The sequence below is a fragment of the Rhinoraja longicauda genome, chromosome 34 (genome assembly GCF_053455715.1).
Source record: "Rhinoraja longicauda isolate Sanriku21f chromosome 34, sRhiLon1.1, whole genome shotgun sequence".
Taxonomy (NCBI): Eukaryota; Metazoa; Chordata; class Chondrichthyes; order Rajiformes; family Arhynchobatidae; genus Rhinoraja; species Rhinoraja longicauda.
In genome coordinates this window covers 22,350,580-22,374,810 of record NC_135986.1, presented here as the reverse complement: position 1 = coordinate 22,374,810, position 24,231 = coordinate 22,350,580, and the positions used below count along the sequence as shown (strand labels likewise).

At 54.7% G+C, this 24,231-nt stretch overlaps 2 protein-coding genes across 2 annotated transcripts in view; one reads left to right on the top strand and one right to left on the bottom strand.

Moving 5' to 3' along the window:
- Positions 1–3,138, bottom strand: part of LOC144609264 (mitogen-activated protein kinase kinase kinase 11-like) — a 39,448-nt gene extending 36,310 nt beyond the window's left edge. The window contains exon 1 of the mRNA XM_078427693.1: positions 3,082–3,138. Coding sequence (XP_078283819.1) covers positions 3,082–3,138 — 57 coding nt within the window. The remainder of the gene's footprint in view (positions 1–3,081) is intronic.
- LOC144609632 (cystatin-C-like) overlaps positions 1–24,231 on the top strand; it is a 369,350-nt gene that overhangs the window by 300,856 nt on the left and 44,263 nt on the right. The window lies entirely within an intron of this gene.

The following is a 24,231-nucleotide window of genomic DNA, read 5'->3' as shown; positions in this document are numbered from 1 at the left end:
ATATCCCTTGATTCCACTAGCCCCCAGAGCTCTATCTAACTCTCTCTTAAATCCATCCAGTGATTTGGCCTCCGCTGCCCTCTGTGGCAGAGAATTCCACAAGTTGTCGACTCTCTGGGTGAACAGGTTCAGCCATGTTTGAGTGGCGGAGGGGACTCGACGGGCCGAACGGCCTAATTCTACCCCTGTTCCTTATGAGCTTGTGGCGTAGGAACGCGGCAGGTGGGTCGGGCAGCATCTCGGGAGGACATGGAAAGGCCCTCCCTTTCGCAGATGCTGCCCGACCAACTGTGTTTCTCCGGTACTGGGCAGAGAGTTTGGAGGAGCGTGCCGACCCCAAAGGTCGCCCGTCCGTGTTCTCCATCAATGCTGCCCGACCCCTCTGAGTCACTCCAGCACTGTGTGTGTGTGTGTTTTGCTCAATAAACCTCCCTTGTTGAAACAAGGAACAGTAGATGGAGGTTTATTAAATAAAATCAGGCCAAGAGGACCCCGTTGGGCCCAAACCTCTCCTGCATTGGGTGCAGCACCCTCTCCTCTCCCCCATCCCTCCCCTCTCCCCCCCTCCCTCCCCCCTTCCACTCCTCCCTCCCCCTCCCCCTCCCCCTTCCACTCCTCCCTCCCCCCTCCCTCCCCCCTTCCACTCCTCCCTCCCCCCCCCCTCCCTCCACCCCTTCCACTCCTCCCTTCTCTCCTCCTTCTCTCCCGTCCATTCCATCCCACCCTCCTCCCACTCCATCCTCCTCAACCCCCCTTCTCTCCTCCCTCCCTCCCTCCCCCCTTCTCCCCTCCCTCCCTCCCTCCCTCCCTCCCTCCTCCCTCCCCTCCCCCTCCCTCCCTCCTCCCTCCCCTCCCTCCCTCCCTCCCCTCCCTCCCTCCCTCCCTCCCTCCCTCCCCTCCCCCCTTCCCTCCCCCTTCTCTCCCCCTTCTCCCCCCTTCCCTCCCCCAATCCTCCCCCACTCCCACCCGTCCACTCCATCCCCCTTCCCTCCCCCCTTCCCTCCCTCCCTCCCTCCCTCCCTCCCTCCCTCCCTCCCTCCCTCCCTCCCTCCCTCCCTCCCTCCCTCCCTCCCTCCCTCCCTCCCTCCCTCCCTCCCTCCCTCCCTCCCTCCCTCCCTCCCTCCCTCCCTCCCTCCCTCCCTCCACTCCATCCCCCCCTTCCCTCCCCCCTTCACACCACCCTTCTCTCCCACTAACTCCACCCCCCCCCCCTCAACCCCCTCCCTCCCTCCCTCCCTCCCTCCCTAGGAGACAGATTTAAACTTTAAAATGTGAATAACTTTACAAATATAACACCGATTTCAATGAAACTTCTTCCATTAGCACCAAAGGGACGACGGTGAGTAAGGTGGGCCTAAAGTTGTCGCGCTATCGTGTACCGTGTTGGCTGTAGTTCACGACCATTCTCCTAACCCATTCTCCCGCCTTCTCCCCATAACCCCTGACACCCGCACTAATCAAGAATCTATCTATCTCTGCCTTAAATACACCCACTGACTTGTGGCCTCCACGGCCGTCTGTGGCAAAGAGTTCCCCAGATTCACTGCCCTCTGACGCAAGAAATTTCGTCGCATCTCAGTTCCTGAAAGAACGTCCTTTAATTCTGAGGCTGTGCCCTCTAGGGCCTAGACTCTCCCACTTTTTACTGCTGTTCTGGAGCAGGCTCGACACAATCCAGCCTCTCATCTCTCTCGAACGGTAGACACAAAACGCCGGAGGGACTCAGCGGGTCGGGCAGCATCTCTGGAGGGAATAGTCTGTCTGGCGAAGAGTCCCGACTTGATACGTCACCCATCCGTGTTCTCCAGGAATGCTGCCTGACCCGCTGAGTTACTCCAGCACTCCATGCCCCCTCTACCTCCACCAGCATCTGCACTTCCTTGTTTCGACAAACGAAGTTTATTGGGGGTGGAAAAAAAACACAAAGTGCTGGAGGAACTCGAGAGCATCGAGCAGCATCTGTGGAGGTCTTGGAAAGGTGCCCATTTTGGGGCTGGACCCATCTTCCGACCGTCCTTTCCCTCCAGAGATGCTGCCTGACCGGCTGAGATTCTCCACTGCTTTGTGCGTGCGTGTGTGTTTTTTTTTTGTTGTCGCACCTGCAGTTCATTGCGCAAAGCGCAAAGTGCTGGAGGAACTCGGATGCTGCCTGACCCACTGTGTAGGGAATGGAAACACTGATCGGAAAAGCCGCCTGTCGACTTGGAAACATGGAAAATAGGTGCAGGAGGAGGCCATTCGGCCCTTGGAGCCTGTACGCACCGCCATTCAATGTGATCATGGCTGATCATCCACAATCAGTAACCCGTGCCTGCCTTCTCCCCATACCCCTTGATTCCACTAGCCCCTAGAGCTCTATCTAACTCTCTCTTAAATCCATCCAGTGATTCGGCCTCCACTGCCCTCTGTGGCAGAGAATTCCACAAATTCACAACTCTCTGGGTGAAAAAGTTCCTTCTCACCTCAGTTGTAAATGGCCTCCCCTTTATTCTTAGACTGTGTGTGTGTGGCCCCTGGTTCTGGACTCCCCCAACATTGGGAACATTTTTCCTGCATCTAGCTTGTCAAGAGAGAGCTGGATAGAGCTCTTAAGGATAGCGGAGTGAGGGGGTATGGGGAGAAGGCAGGAACGGGGTACTGATTGAGAGTGATCAGCCATGATCGCATTGAATGGCCTCCTCCTGCACCTATTGTCCATTGTCTATTGTCTATTGTCCAGTCCTTTTATAATTTTACACGTCTCTATAAGATCCCCTCTCATCCTTCTAAACTCCAGTAAATACAAGCCCCAGTCTTTCCAATCTTTCCTCGTACGACAGTCCCGCCATCCCGGGGATTAACCTGGTGAACCTACGCTGCACTGCCTCAATTACAAGGACGTCCTTCCTCAAATTAGGAGACCAAAACTGTGCACAATACAACTTCCCTCTGCAGATGCTGCCTGACCCGCTGAGTTACTCCAGCACTTTGTGTTTGGCTCAAGGTTCCTGCACATGCAGTTCCCGTGTTTTTCTGGGGAAGTGGCCAAGGTGTGTTTAGAACTTAGGAAGGCACAGCATAGTAACAGGCCCTTCGGCCCACAATGTCCATGCTGAACCTGATGTCCAGTTGATCTCTTCTGCCCTGCACGTAATTCATGCCCCTCAGTCTCCTTGTTCATCAGTCACTGAAAGTAAGCATGCAGGTACAGCAGGCAGTGAAGAAAGCCAATGGCATGTCGGCCTTCATAACAAGAGGAGTTGAGTATAGGAGCAAAGAGGTCCTTCTGCAGTTGTACAGGGCCCTAGTGAGACCGCACCTGAGTACTGTGTGCAGTTTTGGTCTCCAAATTTGAGGAAGGATATTCTTGCTATTGAGGGCGTGCAGCGTAGGTTTACTAGGTTAATTCCCGGAATGGCGGGACTGTCATATGTTGAAAGACTGGAGCGACTGGGCTTGTATACACTGGAATTTAGAAGGATGAGAGGAGATCTTATCGAAACGTATTGAAAGACTGGAGCGACTAGGCTTGGAATTTAGAAGTGTAGGAAAATAACTGCAGATGCTGGTACAAATCGAAGGTATTTATTCACAAAATGCTGGAGTAACTCATCAGGTCAGGCAGCATCTCTGGAGAGAGGGAATGGGTGACGTTTCGGGTCGAGACCCTTCTTCAGACTGGAATTTCGAAGGATGAGAGGGGATCTTATCGAAACATATATAAGATTATTAAGGGGTTGGACACGCTAGAGGCAGGAAACATGTTCCCAATGTTGGGGGAGTCCAGAACCAGGGGCCACACAGTTTAAGAATAAGGGGTCGGCCATTTAGAACCGAGACGAGGAAAAACTTTTTTTTCACTCAGAGAGTTGTGAATCTGTGGAATTCTCTGCCTCAGAAGGCAGTGGAGGCCAATTCTCTGGATGCATTCAAGAGAGAGTTAGATAGAGCTCTTAAGGATAGCGGAGTCAGGGGGTACGGGGAGAAGGCAGGAACGGGGGTACTGATTGTGGATGATCAGCCATGATCACATTGAATGGTAGTGCTGGCTCGAAGGGCCGAATGGCCTCCTCCTGCACCTATTTTCTCTGTTTCAATCATGGCTGATCTATCTTTCCCCCTCAAACCCATTCTCCTCCTTCTCCCCCTAAACCCTTGACACCCGCACTAATCCTGGGGTCCCAGGCACGCACTGCTCCCTGCGTTTTAAGTTAAAAACTCGCCCCGTACATCTTTAAACTTTGCCCCTCTCGCCTTAAGGCAACGTGCCCGAACGTCTTTGACATCTCCACCCTCGTGGGGGTGGCGGAAGGTTCCGGATGTCTCCCTTGGTTGGCAGGGATGAGTCAATGGCCTTTATTCCCAAAGTGCTGGAGTAACTCAGCGGGTCGGGCAGCATCTCAGGAGAGAAGGAATGGGTGACGTTTCGGGTCGAGACCCTTCTTCAGACTGATGTCGGGGGGCGGGCAGGACAAAGGAAGGATATAGGTGGAGGCAGGAAGATAGAGGGAGATCTGGGAAGGGGGAGGGGAAGAGAGGGACAGAGGAACTATCTAAAGTTGGAGAAGTCAATGTTCATACCGCTGGGCTGCAAGCTGCCCAAGCGAAATATGAGGTGCTGTTCCTCCAATTTCCGGTGGGCCTCACTCTGGCACTGGAGGAGGCCCATGACAGAAAGGTCAGACTGGGAGTGGGAGGGGGAGTTGAAGTGCTCAGCCACTGGGAGATCAGGTTGGTTAACGTGGACCGAGCGCAGGTGTTGAGCGAAGCGATCGCCGAGCCTGCGTTTGGTTTCGCCGATGTAGAGAAGTTGACATCTGGAGCAGCGGATGCAATAGATGAGGTTGGAGGAGGTGCAGGTGAACCTCTGCCTCACCTGGAAAGACTGTTTGGGTCCTTGGATGGAGTTGAGGGGGGAGGTAAAGGGACAGGTGTTGCATCTCGTGCGGTTGCAGGGGAAAGTGCCCGGGGTTGGGGTGGTTTGGGTAGGAAGGGACGAGTGGACCAGGGAGTTACGGTCTCTGCGGAACGAAGAGAGGGGAGGGGATGGGAAGATGTGGCCAGTGGTGGGGTCCCGTTGTAGGTGACGGAAATGTTGGCGGATGATTCGTTGGATCCGCTGGCTGGTGGGGTGGAAGGTGAGAACGAGGGGGATCCTGTCCTTGTTGCGAGTGGGGGGAGGGGGAGCAAGAGCGGAGCTGCGGGATGTAAAATGAGTCAATTGATGAACAGGTTGAGATCCTGGGTTAGTCTCAGAGGCACGGTGGCGCAGCGGTAGAGTTGCCTGTACGGTCGCGAGTCGTCTCCAAAGAGTCGTAGCGTTTTTTCCGGTCGCCGCTGGACTTTGAGACGTTTAACGATTCTCGGCCACTGTCGGTTCGACGCCAGTGACCGTAGCTTGACGTCTCCTGACGGGGGCGCTGTCGTAGGTGACGTAGGCCGTCCCCGGTGCTGGGGGGCTTCGGTCAATTCCATTGGCGACTGCCTACGACAACAACAGGTACCGACAATTCTCGTCAAGACCCGAGGCCCAAAGTGACGTGAATTGTCTCCGGTTGTCGCCGACACGGTCGTGGCTCGTCGCGGGCGGACGTGGGTCGACCGCGGTTGTCGTAGGTTGCCGCCTGTGCGGTCGTAGGGTCGTCGTTGGTGCGGTCGTAGGTGGACGTCCAACGTCGCGACGTTTGGGTCGCCGGTTGTCGGTAGCTTGACGTCGACTAGGTGGGAGGTTGTTGTAGCTTGTCGTAGACATTGTTGTCGTGGGGGGGAGGGTCCAGTCGCCGGATTTTCGGCCACCTGCTACGACTTTGAAGTGTGTGTGTGCACATATACTAGGGACAATTTTAACCTTTACACCAAGCCAATTAACCTACATACCTGCACGTCTTTGGAGTGTGGGAGGAAACCGAAGATCTCGGAGAAAGCCCACGCAGGTCACGGGGAGAACGTGCAAACTCCGTACAGACGGCGCCCGTGGTCGGGATCGAACCCGGGTCTCCGGCGCTGCATTCGCTGTAAGGCGGCAACTCTACCGCTGCGCCACCGTGACCGCTCGGTTTCTCTGAGCCGCCCGCGTGGGTTTATCAAAGCCGATACTGACCAGACCCAAAGGGTGTCTCTCCCTCTCCCTCTCTCCCTCTCCCCCTCTCCCCCTCTCTCCCTCTCTCCCTCTCTCCCTCTCCCCCTCTCCCCCCTCCCCCTCTCACTCTCTCCCCCTCTCACCCCTCTCACTCTCTCCCCCTCTCTCCCTCTCCCCCTCTATCCCTCTCACCCTCTCCCTCTCTCCCTCTCTCCCCCTCCCCCTCTCCCCCTCTCCCCTCTCCTCCTCTCTCCCTCTCTCCCTCTCCCCTCTCCCTCTCTACCTCTCTCTCTACCTCTCCCCCACCCCCTCTCCCCCTCTCTCCCTCTCTCCCTCAGCGGTAGAGTTGCCGCCTTACAGCGAACGCAGCGCCGGAGACCCGGGTTCGATCCCGACTACGGGCGCCGTCTGTATGGAGTTTGTACGTTCTCCCCGTGACCCCCCCAAAGACTGAAGAAGGGCCTCGACCCCAAACGTCGCCTGTTGCTTCTCTCCAGAGATGCTGCCCGACCCGCTGAGTTACTCCGGCATTTTTGGGCCTATCTCAAGTTTGTCGGGATAATTGGCTTGGGTAAAGTTGTAAATGGTCCTGAGTGCGTGTAGGCCAGTGTGTGGACTGCACGCGGGGATCGCTGGTCGGCGCGGACAAGGTAGGCCGAGAAGCCTGTTTCTGCGCCCGATCACTAAACTAGTAAACTAAACCGAACCAAAACCAGAGCGTTAATGCTATAGTTGGAAAACTTTGCTTCCGAACTGATTAGGAAGCGAGACAAACAGGAAAGCCTGGTTAGCTGAGGCGGTCAGAGTTTGCCACGAGTCTCAGTCACTGCCGTGGGCTTGAGGAGGAGCCATTCCTCAAAGCTACGTTAACAAGTTTTGTATCATCTCCTCCCTGTTTGCGTCAACATTGGTGTTACCCTGACACACTCTGATCTCCACCCTGTCCCACACATTCCCTCCCTCCCTCCCTCCCTCCCTCCCTCCCTCCCTCCCTCCCTCACTCCCTCCCTCCCTCCCTCCCTCCCTCCCTCCCTCCCTCCCTCCCAAGTCAAGTCAAGTCAAATTTATTTGTCACATACACATACACAATGTGCAGTGAAATGAAAGTGCCAATGCCTGCGGATTGTTCCTCCCTCCCTCCCTCCCTCCCTCCCTCTCTCCCTCCCTCCCTCCCTCCCTCTCTCCCTCCCTCCCTCCCTCCCTCCCTCCCTCCCTCCCTCCCTCCCAAGTCAAGTCAAGTCAAATTTATTTGTCACATACACATACACAATGTGCAGTGAAATGAAAGTGCCAATGCCTGCGGATTGTTCCTCCCTCCCTCCCTCCCTCCCTCCCTCCCTCCCTCTCTCCCTCCCTCCCTCCCTCCCTCCCTCTCTCCCTCCCTCCCTCCCTCCCTCTCTCCCTCCCTCCCTCCCTCCCTCCCTCCCTCCCTCCCTCCCTCCCTCCCTCCCTCCCTCCCTCGCTTCCCCCCTCTCTTCCCCCACCTTCCCCCCCTCTCTCCCCTTCTCTCTCCCCTTCTCTCCCCCCCTCTCTTCCCCCCTCTCGTCCCCCATCTTCCCCCCCTCTCTCCCCTTCTCTCTCCCCCCTCTTTCCTCCCCCCTCTTCCCCCTCTCTTTCCCCCTTCTTCCCCACCCCTCCTTCCCCCCCTCTTTCCCCCTCTCCCCCACCTCCCCCCCCCCCTCTCTCCCCTTCTCCCCCTTCTTTCCCCCCCCTCTCTCCCCCCTCTCCGTCTGAAGAAGGGTCCTCGGCCCGAAACGTCGCCCGTTCGTTCTCTCCCGAGAAGCTGCCCGACCCCGCTGAGTCGCTCCGCCATTTTGAGTCTACCTCCGATTGAAAACCAGTTTTGTTTCCCCCCCCCCACCACGCGACGTTTTTAAAGTCTGTCAGTGACTTGATCGATGTGTGTGTGTGTGGGGGGGGACTGGTCGGCCAAACGCGGACAATGGTCGGTTCTCAGGCAGAAATCTTCAGGCCTCTGGCGTGGGCAGCCCCTACACAGGGAAGGCCGCAGAGGTCACTTTTGAAACCAGAGCTGTCTGTGGCTCGCCTGTTCCCTCCGACGTGGCAATTAAAAGAAAATAAAAAGAATCACAGGGAAGATTTACGATCGTGTTGCCCGGCCTCGAAGGCTTCGTCGCTTTTACCTTCCGTATATCTGTCTATATACCAAAACTCTTGTTTGTTCGTTGGTTTGTTCCTGGACTACAGTCAAAACGGTACACGACAGCGCGACAATTCTAGGCCCACCTTACTCACCATCGTCCCTTTGGTGCCAATAGACAATAGGTGCAGGAGGAGGCCATTCGGCCCTTCGAGCCAGCACCGCCATTCACTGTGATCATGGCTGATCATCCTCAATCAGTACCCCGTTCCTGCCCTCTCCCCATACCCCCTGACTCCGCTATCCTTAAGAGCTCTATCTAGCTCTCTCTTGAATGCATTCAGAGAATTGGCCTCCACTGCCTTCTGAGGCAGAAAATTCCACAGATTCACAACTCTCTGACTGAAAACATTTTTCCTCATCTCCGTTCTAAATGGCCTACCCCTTATTCTTAAACTGTGTGGCCCCTTGTTCTGGACTCCCCCCAAACATTGGGAACGTGTTTCCTGCCTCATGGAAGAAGTTTCATTGAAATCGGTGTTATGTTTTTAAAGTTATTCACATTTTAAAGTTTAAATCTATCTCCTAGGGAGGGAGGGGGGAGGGAGGGAGGATAAGGGGGGTGGAGTGGGGGGGGGAGGGGGGGGAGAGGAGAGGATGCTGCACCAATGCAGGAGAGGTTTAGGCCCAACGGGACCACTTGGTCTAGTTGAGCATAGAAGCTGGGAGGTCACGTTGCAGTTGTACAAGGCGTTGGTGAGGCCGCCTTTAGAGCATTGTGTTCCATTTAGAGGCCACCGCGTTACAGGAAAGATGTTGTCAAGCTGGAAAGGGCGCAGAGAGGATTTACGAGGATGTTGCCAGGGCTCGAGGCAGAGGTTGGGCAGGCTGGGACTCTACTCCTTGGAGCGCAGGAGGATGACAATAGACAATAGGTGCAGGAGGAGGCCACTCGGCCCTTCGAGCCATCACCGCCATTCACCGTGATCATGGCTGATCATCCACAATCAGTACCCCGTTCCTGCCTTCTCCCCATACCCCCTGACTCTGCTATCCTTCACAGCTCTATCTAGCTCTCTCTTGAATGCATTCAGAGAATTGGCCTCCACTGCCCTCTGAGGCAGAGAATTCCACAGATTCACAACTCTCTGACTGAAAATGTTTTGCCTCATCTCCGTTCTAAATGGCCGACCCCTTATTCTTAAACTGTGTGTGGGCTCCTGGTTCGGGACTCCCCCAACATTGGGAACATGTTTCCTGCCTCTAACGTGTCCAACCCCTTAATAATCTTTTATGTTTCAATAAGATCCCCTCTCATCCTTCTAAATTCCAGTGTATACAAGCCCAGTCGCTCCAGTCTTTCAACGTACGACAGTCCCGCCATTCTGGGAATTAACCTGGTGTCCCTCAATAGCAAGAATATCCTTCCTCAAATTTGGAGACCAAAACTGCACACAGTAGTCCAGGTGCGGTCTCACTAGGGCCCTGTACAACTGCACACAGTACTCCAGGTGCGGTCTCACCAGGGCCCTGTACAACTGCAGAAGGACCTCTTTGCTCCTATACTCAGATGAGAGGATGATCTTACAGAGGTGTACAAAATCATGAGAGGAATAGATCGGGTAGACGCACAGAGTCTCTTGCCCAGAGTAGGGGAATCGAGGACCAGAGGGTGGGTGTAGGTTTAAGGTGATGAGGAGAAAGGATTTAAGAGGAACCTGAGGGGTAACCTTTTCACACAGGTGTATTGGAACAAGGTGCCCGAGGAGACAGGTGAGGTTGGTGGTATAGCTGGGTCGACCTGAAACGTCACCCATTCCTTCCCTCCCGAGATGCTGTCTGACCCGCTGAGTTACTCCAGCATTTTCTGTCCCACGTTCGTTTTAAACCGGCATCTGCAGTATTTCTCCCAGTCAGTTGGTATCGCAATGTTTAAGAGACACTAGACCAAGTGGAACCGTTGGGCCCGAACCTCTCCTGTATTGGTACAACACCCTCTCCAATCCACCCCCCCTCTCCCCCCCCCCTCCCTTCCCTCCCCCTTCCCCTCTCAACCCCACTTATCCTCCTTCTTCCCCCCTCCCTCCCCCCTCCCTCCCTCCCCCCTCCCTCCCGAGGAGATAGATTTAATCTTTAAAACGTGAATAACTTTAAAACTATGTCATATGTTGAAAGGCTGGAGCGGCTGGGCTTGTACACGCTGGAATTTAGAAGGATGAGAGGGGATCTTATCGAAACGTGTAAGATTATTAAGGGATTGGAGGCAGGAAACATGTTCCCAATGTTTGGGGGGCAGTCCAGAACCAGGGGCCACACACAGTTTAAGAATAAGGGGTAAGGCCATTTAGAACGGAGACGAGGAAAAACTTTTTCAGTCAGAGAGTTGTGAATCTGTGGAATTCTCTGCCTCAGAGGGCAGTGGAGGCCAATTCTCTGAATGCATTCAAGAGAGAGAGCTAGATAGAGCTCTTAAAGATAGCGGAGTCAGGGGTATGGGGAGAAGGCAGGAACGGGGTACTGATTGAGGATGATCAGCCATGATCACGTTGAATGGCGGTGCGTACAGGTTCGAAGGGCCGAATGGCCTCCTCCTGCACCTATTGTCTATTGTCTATTGTCATTTCCTTTCTGAAGTTAGGTTCCTGCTGTGTCCCTTGGTTTGGTTCAGTTTAGTTTAGAGGCACAGCGCGGAAACAGGCCCTTCGGCCCACCGAGTCCGTGCCGCCCAGCGATCCCCGCGCACTAACACTATCCTACACACACTCGGGACAATTGTTACATTTACATTCATGAGTTTTTTTAACATTTATACCAAGCCAATTAACCTACAAACCTGCAGGGGAAAGAAAACTGGACCCGGAACGTCACCCGTTCCTTCTCTCCCGAGATGCTGCCTGGCCCGCTGAGACCCACTCCAGCGTTTTTTGTCTACCTGCAAAACCTGCAGGTCTCTGGGAGAGTTCACGAGTTGTTAGGAGTAGACAATAGACAATAGGTGCACGAGGAGGCCATTCGGCCCTTCGAGCCTGTACGCACCGCCATTCAATGTGATCATGGCTGATCATTCTCAATCAGTACCCCGTTCCTGCCCTCTCCCCATACCCCCTGACTCCGCTATCCTTAAGAGCTCTATCCAGCTCTCTCTTGAATGCATTCAGAGAATTGGCCTCCACTGCCTTCTGAGGCAGAGAATACCACAGATTCACAACTCTCTGACTGAAAAAGTTTTTCCTCATCTCCGTTCTAAATGGCCGACCCCTTATTCTTAAACTGTGTGTGGCCCCTGGTTCTGGACTCCCCCAACATTGGGAACATGTTTCCTGCCTCTAACGTGTCCAACCCCTTAATAATCTTATACGTTTCGATAAGATCCCCTCTCATCCTTCTAAATTCCAGTGTATACAAGCCTAGTCGCTCCAGTCTTTCAACACACGACAGTCCCGCCATTCCGGGAATTAACCTGGTGAACCTACGCTGCACGCCCATCCAGAGTTCAGGCCCATCCGGTCTAATCCCGCCATTCAATCGAGGCTTTGGCAGGTGGGTGGGTTCGGGAGTGTGGGAGGAAACCGGAGATCTTGGGGAAAGCCCAGGGTCGCGATCGAACCTGGGTGCTTGGCGCTGTAAGTCAGAAACTCCAATCCCTGCATAAAGTAGAGAGGGTGGAGAGGAGGGGGGGGAAGTGTTGCTGATGAATGAAATGCCTCATCATCTCTCCTCCCACTCTATCTCTGTTGAAATCCACTTCCTCCTTCCGAATTCCTGAGCGCTGGGCGGCCTGCTGAGTCAGCAGAGGCTGCTGGGATAGACTGCGGCCTACATGGCCCACTCTAACCAAGCCTGCCTTACCGCTCGAACCAGGCCCAGCCGACCCCAGAGTCCTGTGAAGCCTTCACAAGCACGAACACGATCACACTCTCTCAGCCCAGTTTGGTTTGCAAACACGCGAGGAATTTTAATTTGCCTCTGGACCAAGTGGACCCGTTGGGCCTGAACCTCTCCTGCATTGGTATAGCACCCTCTCCTCCCCCCCTCGCCCCCACTCCATCCCCCTCAATCACCCTTATCCTCCCTCTCTCCCCCCTCCCTCTCTTCCCCCCTCCCCCTCCCTCATCCGTCTCCCCTCCCTCCCTCCCTCCCCTCTCCCCCCCCTCCACCCCCTCAATCACCGTTATCCTCCCTCCATCCCCCTCCCCTCCCTCCTTCCCTCCCTCCATCCCTCCCTCTCTCCTCCCCCTCCCCCTCCCCCTCCGCCCCACCCTCTCTCCCCCTCCCTCTCTTCCCCCTCCCTCATACGTCCTCCCTCCATCTCACCCCCTCCCTCCCTCCCTCCCTCCCCCCTCCCTCCCACTCCATCCCCCTCAGTCACCCTTATCCTCCCTCCATCCCCCCTCCCTCTCTTCCCCCCTCCCCCTCCCTCATCCGTCCCCCCTCCCTCCCTCCCCTCTCCCCCCCCACTCCACCCCTCAATCACCTTTATCCTCCCTCCATCCCCCTCCCCTCCTTCCTCCCTCCTTCCCTCCCTCCATCCCTCCCTCTCTCCTCCCCCTCCCCCTCCTCCCCCTCCGCCCCACCCTCTCTCCCCCTCCCTCTCTTCCCCCTCCCTCATACGTCCTCCCTCCGTTTCCCCCCCCTCCATCCATGGAGGCAGATGGATGGATGCCAATGGCTGCCGCTGTTGCCAATGGCAACCGCTTCCCGCAGTGGAGTCACACGGCCTACCCGTGGTGGCACAGCGGTATAGCCGCTGCCTCACGGCGCCGGAGACCCAGGTTCGATCCCGACCACGGGCGCCGTCTGTACGGAGTTTGCACGTTCTCCCCGTGACCTGCGTGGGTTTTCTCCGAGATCTCCGGTTTCCTCCCACACTCCAAAGACGTGCGGGTTTGTAGGTTCATTGGCTTTCGTGTAAATGTAAAATATTCCCTAGTGTGTGTAGGATAGTGTTAGTGTGCGGGGATCGCTGGGCGGCGCGGACTCGATGGGCCGAAGGGCCTGTTTCCACGCTGTATTTCTAAACTAAACTAAACTAAGCACGGAAACAGGCCCTTCGGCCCATGCCAACAAACATGTCCCATCTACAGTAGTCCTACCTGCTTGCATTTGGCTCATATATCCCTCTAAACCTTTCCTATCCACACCCCTGTCCAAATGTCTTCTGAACCTGCCTCAACAACCTCCTTTTAGTTGTGGAGATTCAGCGTGGAGTTTGCACTGACCAACAGACTAGTTCTATGCTACACACATGTACGGTTGCCAACTGTCCCGTATTAGCCAGGACATCCCGTATTTTGGGCTAAATTGTTTTGCCCCGTATGGGACCGCCCTTGTCCCGTATTAGGCCCAGACGGCGCTGTAGGCCCGGACACTGTAGGCCCGGACACTGTAGGCTCGGGCACTGTAGGCCCGGACACTGTAGGCCCGGACAGTGTAGGCCCGGACACTGTAGGCCCTGACACTGTAGCCTGGGGGCCGCTGCAATCCCTCACAGTGTAGGCCCGGAGGCCCGGGCGCCGCCTAACGACGGGGCTTGTATTCACTGGAGTTTAGAAGGATGAGAGGGGGATCTTATTAAAACATATACAATTATAAAAGGACTGGACAAGCTAGATGCAGGAAAAACGTTCCCAATGTTGGGGGAGTCCAGAACCAGGGGCCACACACACAGTCTAAGAATAAAGGGGAGGCCATTTAAAACTGAGGTGAGAAGGAACTTTTTCACCCAGAGAGTTGTGAATTTGTGGAATTCTCTGCCACAGAGGGCAGTGGAGGCCGAATCATGGATGGATTTAAGAGAGAGTTAGGTAGAGCTCTAGGGGCTAGTGGAATCAAGGGATATGGGGAGAAGGCCGGTACGGGTTACTGGTTGTGGACGATCAGCCATGATCACAATGAATGGCGGTGCTGGCTCGAAGGGCCGAATGGCCTCCTCCTGCACCTGTTTTCTATGTTTCTATAAGGAAAGGGTGAAGTTTCGGGTCGAGACTCTTCTTCCACAGAAACGCAGTGTTGCTACAACAGGCCACTGTGTCCAGATACGTCAGATGGTTTCTGGGTGTTATTTGTTGGCTTAGCTTGGCCCAGCAGACATCCCCACCCCCCTCTCTTATCAGGGGAGCACCATCTGTATCCCTGAAGACGGGACTTCCTTAAACAACCACGAGCAAGCTCGACAAAGCACAAGGAAACGTCAGTATGAAAAACAGCAGCTCCTGTAAACAGTCACTCCGTAATAACTGACCTTTCCTGAGATCTTTAGTATTTTCGTTTTGGAGATACAGCACGGAAACAGGCCCTGTTTATGAGGTATCTCATTATGAGGATTGTTATTGAGGGCGTGCAGCGTAGGTTCACCAGGTTAATTCCCGGAATGGCGGGACTGTCGTACGTTGAAAGACTGGAGCGACTGGGCTTGTATACGCTGGAATTTAGAAGGATGAGAGGGGATCTTATCGAAACGTATAAGATTATTAAGGGGTTGGACACGTTAGAGGCAGGAAACATGTTCCCAATGTTGGGGGAGTCCAGAACCAGGGGCCACACAGTTTAAGAATAAGGGGTAGGCCATTTAGAACGGAGATGAGGAAAAACTTTTTCAGTCAGAGAGTTGTGAATCTGTGGAATTCTCTGCCTCAGAAGGCAGTGGAGGCCAATTCTCTGAATGCTTTCAAGAGAGAGCTAGATAGAGCTCTTAAGGATAGCGGAGACAGGGGGTATGGGGAGAAGGCAGGAACGGGGTACTGATTGAGAATGATCAGCCATGATTACATTGAATGGCGGTGCGTACAGGCTCGAAGGGCCGAATGGCCTCCTCCTGCACCTATTGTCTATTGTCTATAATTTGTAGGAAAATATCTACAGATGTTTGTTCAAATTGTCTATTGTATCAGAACAGACTTGAGACTTTAGACTTCAGAGATACATTGTGGAAACAGGCCCTTCGGCCCACCGAGTCCGTGCCGACCGGCAATCCCCGCACACTAACACTATCCTACACACACACACACACACACACACACACACACACACACACACACACACACACACACACACACGGGCCAATTTACACATACGCCAAGCCAATTAACCTACAAACCTGTACGTCTTTGTTGGAGTGTGGGAGGAAACCGAAGATCTCGGAGAGAAAACCCGCGCAGGTCACGGGGAGAACGTACAAACTCCGTTCGAACAGCGCCCGCAGTCGGGATCGAACCCGGGTCTCGGGCGCTGTGAGGCAGCAACTCTACCGCTGCGCCCACCGAGATGCAGTGGGATTATCCTGGTGAAATGTATTTCGCCCAGGGTATGTGTAACCCTGGACTAGCGCTGTTTTAACGTTAAATAGTACAACGTTGTCTCTAGGCGGGCGCATTGGCGCGGCGGTAGAGTTGTTGCCGCCTCACGGCGCCAGAGACCCGGGTTCGATCCCGACTACGGGCGCTGTCTGTACGGAGTTTGTACGTTCTCCCCCGTGACCTGCGTGGGTTTTCTCCGGGCGCTCCGGTTTCCTCCCAAACTCTAAAGACGCGCGGGTTTGTAGGTTAATTGGCTTTGGTGAAAATTGTAAATTGTCCCTCGTGTGTGCGTAGGATAGTGTTAGTGTGCGGGGATCGCCGGTCGGCACGGAGCCGGCGGGCCGAAGGGCCTGATTCGCGCTGTATCTCTGAAGTCTAAAGTCTCAAGTCTGCTCTGATACCTCATAAACCCCCAGTACTGTACCCCAGTGTTACACACACACCCGTCCCCACCTGTACTGTACCCCGGTGTTACACACACACCCGTCCCCACCAGTACTGTACCCCAGTGTTACACACACACCCGTCCCCACCTGTACTGTACCCCGGTGTTACACACACACCCGTCCCCACCTGTACTGTACCCCAGTGTTACACACACACCCGTCCCCACCTGTACTGTACCCCGGTGTTACACACACACCCGTCCCCACCTGTACTGTACCCCAGTGTTACACACACACCCGTCCCCACCTGTACTGTACCCCAGTGTTACACACACACCCGTCCCCACCTGTACTGTACCCCAGTGTTACACACACACACGTCCCCACCTGTACTGTACCCCGGTGTTACACACATACCCGTCCCCACCGTTACTGTACCCCAGTGTTACACACACACCCGTCCCCACCTGTACTGTACCCCAGTGTTACACACACACCCATCCCCACCTGTACTGTACCCCAGTGTTACACACACACCCATCCCCACCGGTACTGTACCCCAGTGTTACACACACACCCGTCCCCACCGGTACTGTACCCCAGTGTTACACACACACCCGTCCCCACCGGTACTGTACCCCAGTGTTACACACACACCCGTCCCCACCTGTACTGTACCCCAGTGTTACACACACACCCGTCCCCACCTGTACTGTACCCCAGTGTTACACACACACCCGTCCCCACCTGTACTGTACCCCAGTGTTACACACACACCCGTCCCCACCTGTACTGTACCCCAGTGTTACACACACACCCGTCCCCACCTGTACTGTACCCCAGTGTTACACACACACCCCGTCCCCACCTGTACTGTACCCCAGTGTTACACACACACCCGTCCCCACCGTTACTGTACCCGTGTTACACACACACCCGTCCCCACCGTTACTGTACCCCAGTGTTACACACACACCCGTCCCCACCGTTACTGTACCCCAGTGTTACACACAGACCCGTCCCCACCGGTACTGTACCCGAGTGTTACACACACACCCGTCCCCACCGTTACTGTACCCCAGTGTTACACACACACCCGTCCCCACCTGTACTGTACCCCAGTGTTACACACATACCCGTCCCCACCGTTACTGTACCCCAGTGTTACACACACACCCGTCCCCACCTGTACTGTACCCCAGTGTTACACACACACCCGTCCCCACCGTTACTGTACCCCAGTGTTACACACACACACGTCCCCACCTGTACTGTACCCCAGTGTTACACACACCCGTCCCCACCGTTACTGTACCCAGTGTTACACACACACCCGTCCCCACCTGTACTGTACCCCAGTGTTACACACACACCCGTCCCCACCTGTACTGTACCCCAGTGTTACACACACACACGTCCCCACCTGTACTGTACCCCAGTGTTACACACACACCCGTCCCCACCTGTACTGTACCCCAGTGTTACACACACACACGTCCCCACCGTTACTGTACCCCAGTGTTACACACACACACGTCCCCACCGTTACTGTACCCCAGTGTTACACACACACACGTCCCCACCTGTACTGTACCCCAGTGTTACACACACACCCGTCCCCACCGTTACTGTACCCCAGTGTTACACACACACCCGTCCCCACCTGTACTGTACCCCAGTGTTACACACACACCCGTCCCCACCTGTACTGTACCCCAGTGTTACACACACACCCGTCCCCACCGGTACTGTACCCCAGTGTTACACACACACCCGTCCCCACCGTTACTGTACCCCAGTGTTACACACACACCCGTCCCCACCGTTACTGTACCCCAGTGTTACACACACACCCATCCCCACCGTTACTGTACCCCAGTGTTACACACACACCCGTCCCCACCTGTACTGTACCCCAGTGTTACACACACACCCGTCCCCACCGTTACTGTACCCCAGTGTTACACACACACCCGTCCCCACCTGTACTGTACCCCAGTGTTACACACACACCCGTCCCCACCGTTACTGTACCCCAGTGTTACACACACACCCGTCCCCACCGTTACTGTACCCCGGTGTTACACACACACCCGTCCCCACCGTTACTGTACCCCAGTGTTACACACACACCCGTCCCCACCGGTACTGTACCCCAGTGTTACACACACACCCGTCCCCACCTGTACTGTACCCCAGTGTTACACACACACCCATCCCCACCGTTACTGTACCCCAGTGTTACACACACACCCGTCCCCACCTGTACTGTACCCCAGTGTTACACACACACCCGTCCCCACCGTTACTGTACCCCAGTGTTACACACACACCCGTCCCCACCTGTACTGTACCCCAGTGTTACACACACACCCGTCCCCACCGTTACTGTACCCCAGTGTTACACACACACCCGTCCCCACCGTTACTGTACCCCGGTGTTACACACACACCCGTCCCCACCGTTACTGTACCCCAGTGTTACACACACACCCGTCCCCACCGGTACTGTACCCCAGTGTTACACACACACCCATCCCCACCGGTACTGTACCCCAGTGTTACACACACACCCGTCCCCACCGGTACTGTACCCCAGTGTTACACACACACCCGTCCCCACCTGTACTGTACCCCAGTGTTACACACACACCCGTCCCCACCGTTACTGTACCCCAGTGTTACACACACACCCGTCCCCACCTGTACTGTACCCCAGTGTTACACACACACACGTCCCCACCTGTACTGTACCCCAGTGTTAAACAGCGACAGATTAGTAAGGACGTCAAAGGTTACGGGGAAGAAGGCTGGAGAATGGGGGTTGAGAGGGAAGGATAGATCAGCCATGATTGAATGGCAGAGGTAGACTTGATGGGCCGAATGGCCCAATCCTGCTCCCCCGTGACTTGTGAACTCGTGCTGCCTGAGCCGCTGAGTTACTCCAGCACTTTGTGTCTTTTCTTCTTCTGGGGTTTTAATGCCCTGCCTTGCTTTCCCACCAGGCTAGGCTGGAGGAGGGCCTGTTACTTAGGCCGAGGGATGGTGGGACCAGGTGGCGGTAGAGTTGCTGCCTCACAGCGCCGGAGACCCGGGTTCCATCCCGACCACGGGCGCCGTCTGTGCGGAGTTTGTACGTTCCCCCCTGTGTGACCTGCCTGGGTTTTCTCCGAGACCTTCGGTTTTCCCCCCACGCTCCAAAGACGTGCGGGTCTTTAGGTTAATTGGCCTGGTTTCAACATCAATTATCCCTAGTGTGTGTAGGTAACGCAAAATGCCGGAGTAACTCAGCGGGTCAGGCAGCGTCTCTGGAGAGAAGGAATGGGTGACGTTTCGGGTCGAGACCCTTCTTCTTCAAGTGTGTGTGGGATAGTATCGGTGGGCGGCGTGGGCCGAAGATTATTAAGGCGTTGGACACTTTAGAGGCAGGAAACATGTTCCCGATGTGGGGGGAGTCCAGAACCAGGGGCCACACACAGTTTAAGAATAAGGGGTCGGCCATTTAGAACTGAGATGAGGAAAAACTTTTTCAGTCAGAGAGTTGTGAATCTGTGGAATTCTCTGCCTCAGAAGGCAGTGGAGGCCAATTCTCTGAATGCATTCAAGAGAGAGCTAGATAGAGCTCTTAAGGATAGCGGAGTCAGGGGGTACGGGGGGAGAAGGCAGGAACGGGGTACTGATTGAGAATGATCAGCCATGATCACATTGAATGGCGGCGCTGGCTCGAAGGGCCGAATGGCCTCCTCCTGCACCTATTGTCTGTTGTCTATTGTCTAAGGGCCTGTATCTAAAACAAACTAATCTAGAACTAAAACGAGGGGCCACAGTTTAAGAATAAGGGGTAGGCCATTTAGAACTGAGATGAGGAAAAACCGTTTTCGGGTAGGCCCTAATCTGAAGAAGGGTCTTGACCCGAAACGTCGCCCATTCCTTCTCTCCAGAGTGCGGTTCGGAATGAGTTACTCCATCTTTTTTTGGCGTCTTATCTTCGGTGTAAGGCGGTGTCTGCATTTGCTCCCTGCGCCAGTCTCTGTACCACTGTGGGTGTAAGGAGAATGCGCGGGCTTACAGCTGCACAAACGTTCCACTCTCTGCCAAACCAGCTCCACGGGCGTCTGGCGACAATGGCAGGAAACGCAGCAAAAGCTCGCGGGGGGAAGTCGAGTGTGGCTGACAATAGATAACAGACAATAGGTGCAGGAGGAGGCCTTTCGGCCCTTCGAGCCAGCACCGCCATTCAACCGTGATCGTGGCCGATCATCCACAATCAGTACCCCGTTCCTGCCCTCTCCCCTGACTCCGCTATCCCTATCTAGCTCTCTCTTGAATGCATTCAGAGAATTGGCCTCCACTGCCCTCTGAGGCAGAGAATTCCACAGATTCACAACTCTCTGACTGAAAAAGACTCCGTTCTTAATGGCCGACCCCTTATTCTTAAACTGTGTGTGGCCCCTGGTTCTGGACTCCCCCAACATCGGGAACATGTTTCCTGCCTCTAACGTGTCCAACCCCTTAATAATCTTATACGTTTCGATAAGATCCCCTCTCATCCTTCTAAATTCCAGTGTATACAAGCCTAGTCGCTCCAGTCTTTCAACATACGACAGTCCCGCCATTCCGGGAATTGACCTGGTGAACCTACGCTGCACGCCCTCAATAGCAAGAATATCCTTCCTCAAATTTGGAGACCAAAACTGCACACAGTACTCCAGGTGCGGTCTCACTAGGGCCCTGTACAACTGCAGAAGGACCTCTTTGCTCCTATACTCAACTCCTCTTGTTATGAAGGCCAACATTCCATTGGCTTTCTTCACTGCCTGCTGTACCTGCATGCTTCCTTTCAGTGACTGATGCACTGGGACACCCAGATCTCGTTGTACATCCCCTTTTCCTAACTTGACACCATTCAGATAATGGTTGGCGAGCACTTTAAATGACGCTGCCTTTGTGTGTGTGAGGGGGAGTGTGCGTTGCGGCTACCCTCAGTTTGGTTGCCCGTGTCCTGCCTGAAACCTGGGATGTAAATAGACTTGCGTTCGGTCCCCTTGAACGTGGGGGGGGGGGGGCTGATGGGGGGAGGGGTGGAATGAGTAAACACGGAGCGACAACGACAAACGCCAAAGGAGAAGGGAGACACGAAAACGCTGGAGTAACTCAGCGGGTCAGGCAGCATCTCGGGAGAGAAGGAACGGGTGACCTTTCTAGAATTTCTAGAGACACAGCGTGGAAACAGGCCCTTCGGCCCACCGTGTCCGCGCCGACCAGCGATCCCCGCACGCTAACACTATCCTGCACCCACTACGGACAATTTTCTTTTACATTTACCAAGCCGATTAACCTACAAACCTGCACATCTTTGGAGTGCGGGAGGATATTCGTGCTATGGAGGGCGTGCAGCGTAGGTTCACCAGGTTAATTCCCGGAATGGCGGGACTGTCGTATGTTGAAAGGCTGGAGCGACTGGGCTTGTATACACTGGAATTTAGAAGGATGAGGGGGGATCTTATCGAAACATATAAGATAATTAGGGGATTGGACACGTTAGAGGCAGGAAACATGTTCCCAATGTTGGGGGAGTCCAGAACAAGGGGCCACAGTCTAAGAATAAGGGGTAGGTCATTTAGAACGGAGATGAGGAAGAACGTTTTCAGTCAGAGAGTGGTGAAGGTGTGGAATTCTCTGCCTCAGAAGGCAGTGGAGGCCAGTTCGTTGGATGCTTTCAAGAGAGAGCTGGATAGAGATCTTAAGGATAGCGGAGTGAGGGGGTATGGGGAGAAGGCAGGAACGGGGTACTGATTGAGAGTGATCAGCCATGATCGCATTGAATGGCGGTGCTGGCTCGAAGGGCTGAATGGCCTCCTCCTGCGCCTACTGTCTATTGTCTATTGTCTATTGAAACCGGAGATCTCGGAGAAAACCCACGCGGGTCACGGGGAGAACGTACAAACTCCGTACAGACGGCGCCCGTAGTCGGGATCGGCACAGTAAACAGCTTCTGTTGCGTGCCTTCCACAATGTACAGAGACGTGATAAAGGGAATGACGTTTCGTGCGAGGTAAAGTCCGATCAAAGATAGTCCGAGGGTCTCCAATGAGGTCGGGACCGCTCTCTGGTTGGTGAGAGGACGGTTCAGTTGCCTGATAACAGCCGGGAAGAAACTGCCCCTGAATCTGGAGGTGTGCGTTTTCACACTTCTGTACCTCTTGCCCCGATGGGAGAGGGGGGGAGAGGGAGTGACCGGGGGGGTGAGACTGGTCCTTGATTGTGCTGCTGGCCTTGCCGAGGCAGCGTGAGGTGTGGATGGAGTCGGTGGAAGGGGAGGTTGGTTTGTTTGTGCGTGACGGTCTGGGCTGTGTCCACAATTCCCTGCGATTCCTTGCAGTCTTAGACGGAGCTGTTCCCAAACTTACCAGGGGCGGTCACGGTGGCGCGGCGGTAGATTCGCTGCCTTGCAGCGCTCCCAACGCCCGAGACCCGGGTTCGATCCCGGCTGCGGGCGCTGTACTGCACGGAGTTTGTACGTTCTCCCCGTGACCTGTGTGGGTTTTCTCCGAGATCTTCGGTTTCCTCCCACGCTCCAAAGACGCGCAGGTTTGTCCGTTAATTGGCTTGGCGTATTTTAATTGGCTTGGTACAATTGTGGGGTAGTGTTCGTGCGCGGGGATCGCTGGCCGGCGCGGGCCCGGTGGGCCGAAGGGCCTGTTTCCCGCGCTGCATCTCGAAACTACTCGAGTCATAGATTGACACAGTGTGGAAACAGGCCCAACTCGCCCACACCGGTCAACAATGTCCCAGGTACACTAGTCCCACTTGCCCGCGTTTGGCCCGTATCCCTCCAAACCCGTCCCATCCATGCGCCTGCCCAACTGTTTCTTAAACGATAGGATAGTCAATCTAGTTAGATCTGGTGAAAGGCCTCCTCCATAGTGTCTCATCCATATATCTTTGGGGCAAGGTCAACGTGGGTCAGATTCTGTACAATATATAAGTAGTATAAGAAGATAACTGCAGACGCTGGTACAAATCGAAGGTATTTATTCACAAAATGCTGGAGTAACTCAGCAGGTCGGGCAGCATCTCAGGAGAGAAGGAATGGGCGACGTTTCGGGTCGAGACCCTTCTTCAGACTGATGTCAGGGGGGCGGGACAAAGGAAGGATATAGGTGGAGACGGGAGGATAGAGGGAGATCTGGGAAGGAGGAGGGGAAGAGAGGGACAGAGGAACTATCTAAAGTTAGAGAAGTCGATGTTCATACCGCTGGGCTGCCCAGGCGAAATATGAGGTGCTGTTCCTCCAATTTGCGGAGGGCCTCACTATGGTACTGGAGGAGGCCCATGACAGAAAGGTCAGACTGGGACTGGGAGGGGGAGTTGAAGTGCTCGGCCACCGGGAGATCACGTACGAAGCCCTCCGTTTCTTCCTCGACCGAAGAACCAGCCGATCCCCATCGACCAACACTCTCCTCCGCCTAGCAGAGCTGGTTCTTACCCTCAACAACGTCTCCTTTCACCCCTCCCCATTCCTCCAAACCTGAGGCGTAGCTACGGGCCCTAGCTACGCCTGCCTCTTTGTCGGGTACTTCGAACAATCCCTGTACACTGGCCCCATCCCCGAACTCTACCTCCGCTGCATCGACGACTGCATTGGTGCTACCTCTTGCACCCATGCAGAACTCACTGACTTCACACACTTCACCTCCAATTTCCATCCCGCCCTTAAATGTTGGGGGAGTCCAGAACCAGGGGTCACAGCTTAAGGATAAGGGGGAAGTCTTTTAGGACCGAGATGAGAAAACATTTCTTCACACAGAGAGTGGTGAGTCTGTGGAATTCTCTGCCACAGAAGGTAGTTGAGGCCAGTTCATTGGCTATATTTAAGAGGGAGTTAGATGTGGCCCTTGTGGCTAAAGGGATCAGGGGGTATGGAGAGAAGGCAGGTACAGGCTACTGAGCTGGATGATCAGCCATGATCATATTGAATGGCAGTGCAGGCTCGAAGGGCCGAATGGCCTACTCCTGCACCTATTTTCTATGTTTCTATGTTTCTATACCTGGACCATCTCCCTCCCGTTTCTGGACCTCACCATCTCCATCACAGGAGACAGGCTAGTGACGGACAGCATCGGTCTGAAGAAGGGCCTCGACCCGAAACGTCACAAGTTCCTTCCCTCCCGAGATGCTGCCTGACCCGCTGAGTTACTCCGGCATTTTGTGGAGAAACGCCTTCGATTTGTACCAGCATCTGCAGTTATTTTCTTATACTTCGTGTACAGTGCCCCTATCATTAAACACACTCAAGGCAAGGCCCAGGCATGGGTTAGACACATGTCCCTCTACAATGTTCCCGTCCCACTGTGTAACTTCCTGCTCACCAGGGTAAGCCTTCAAAGA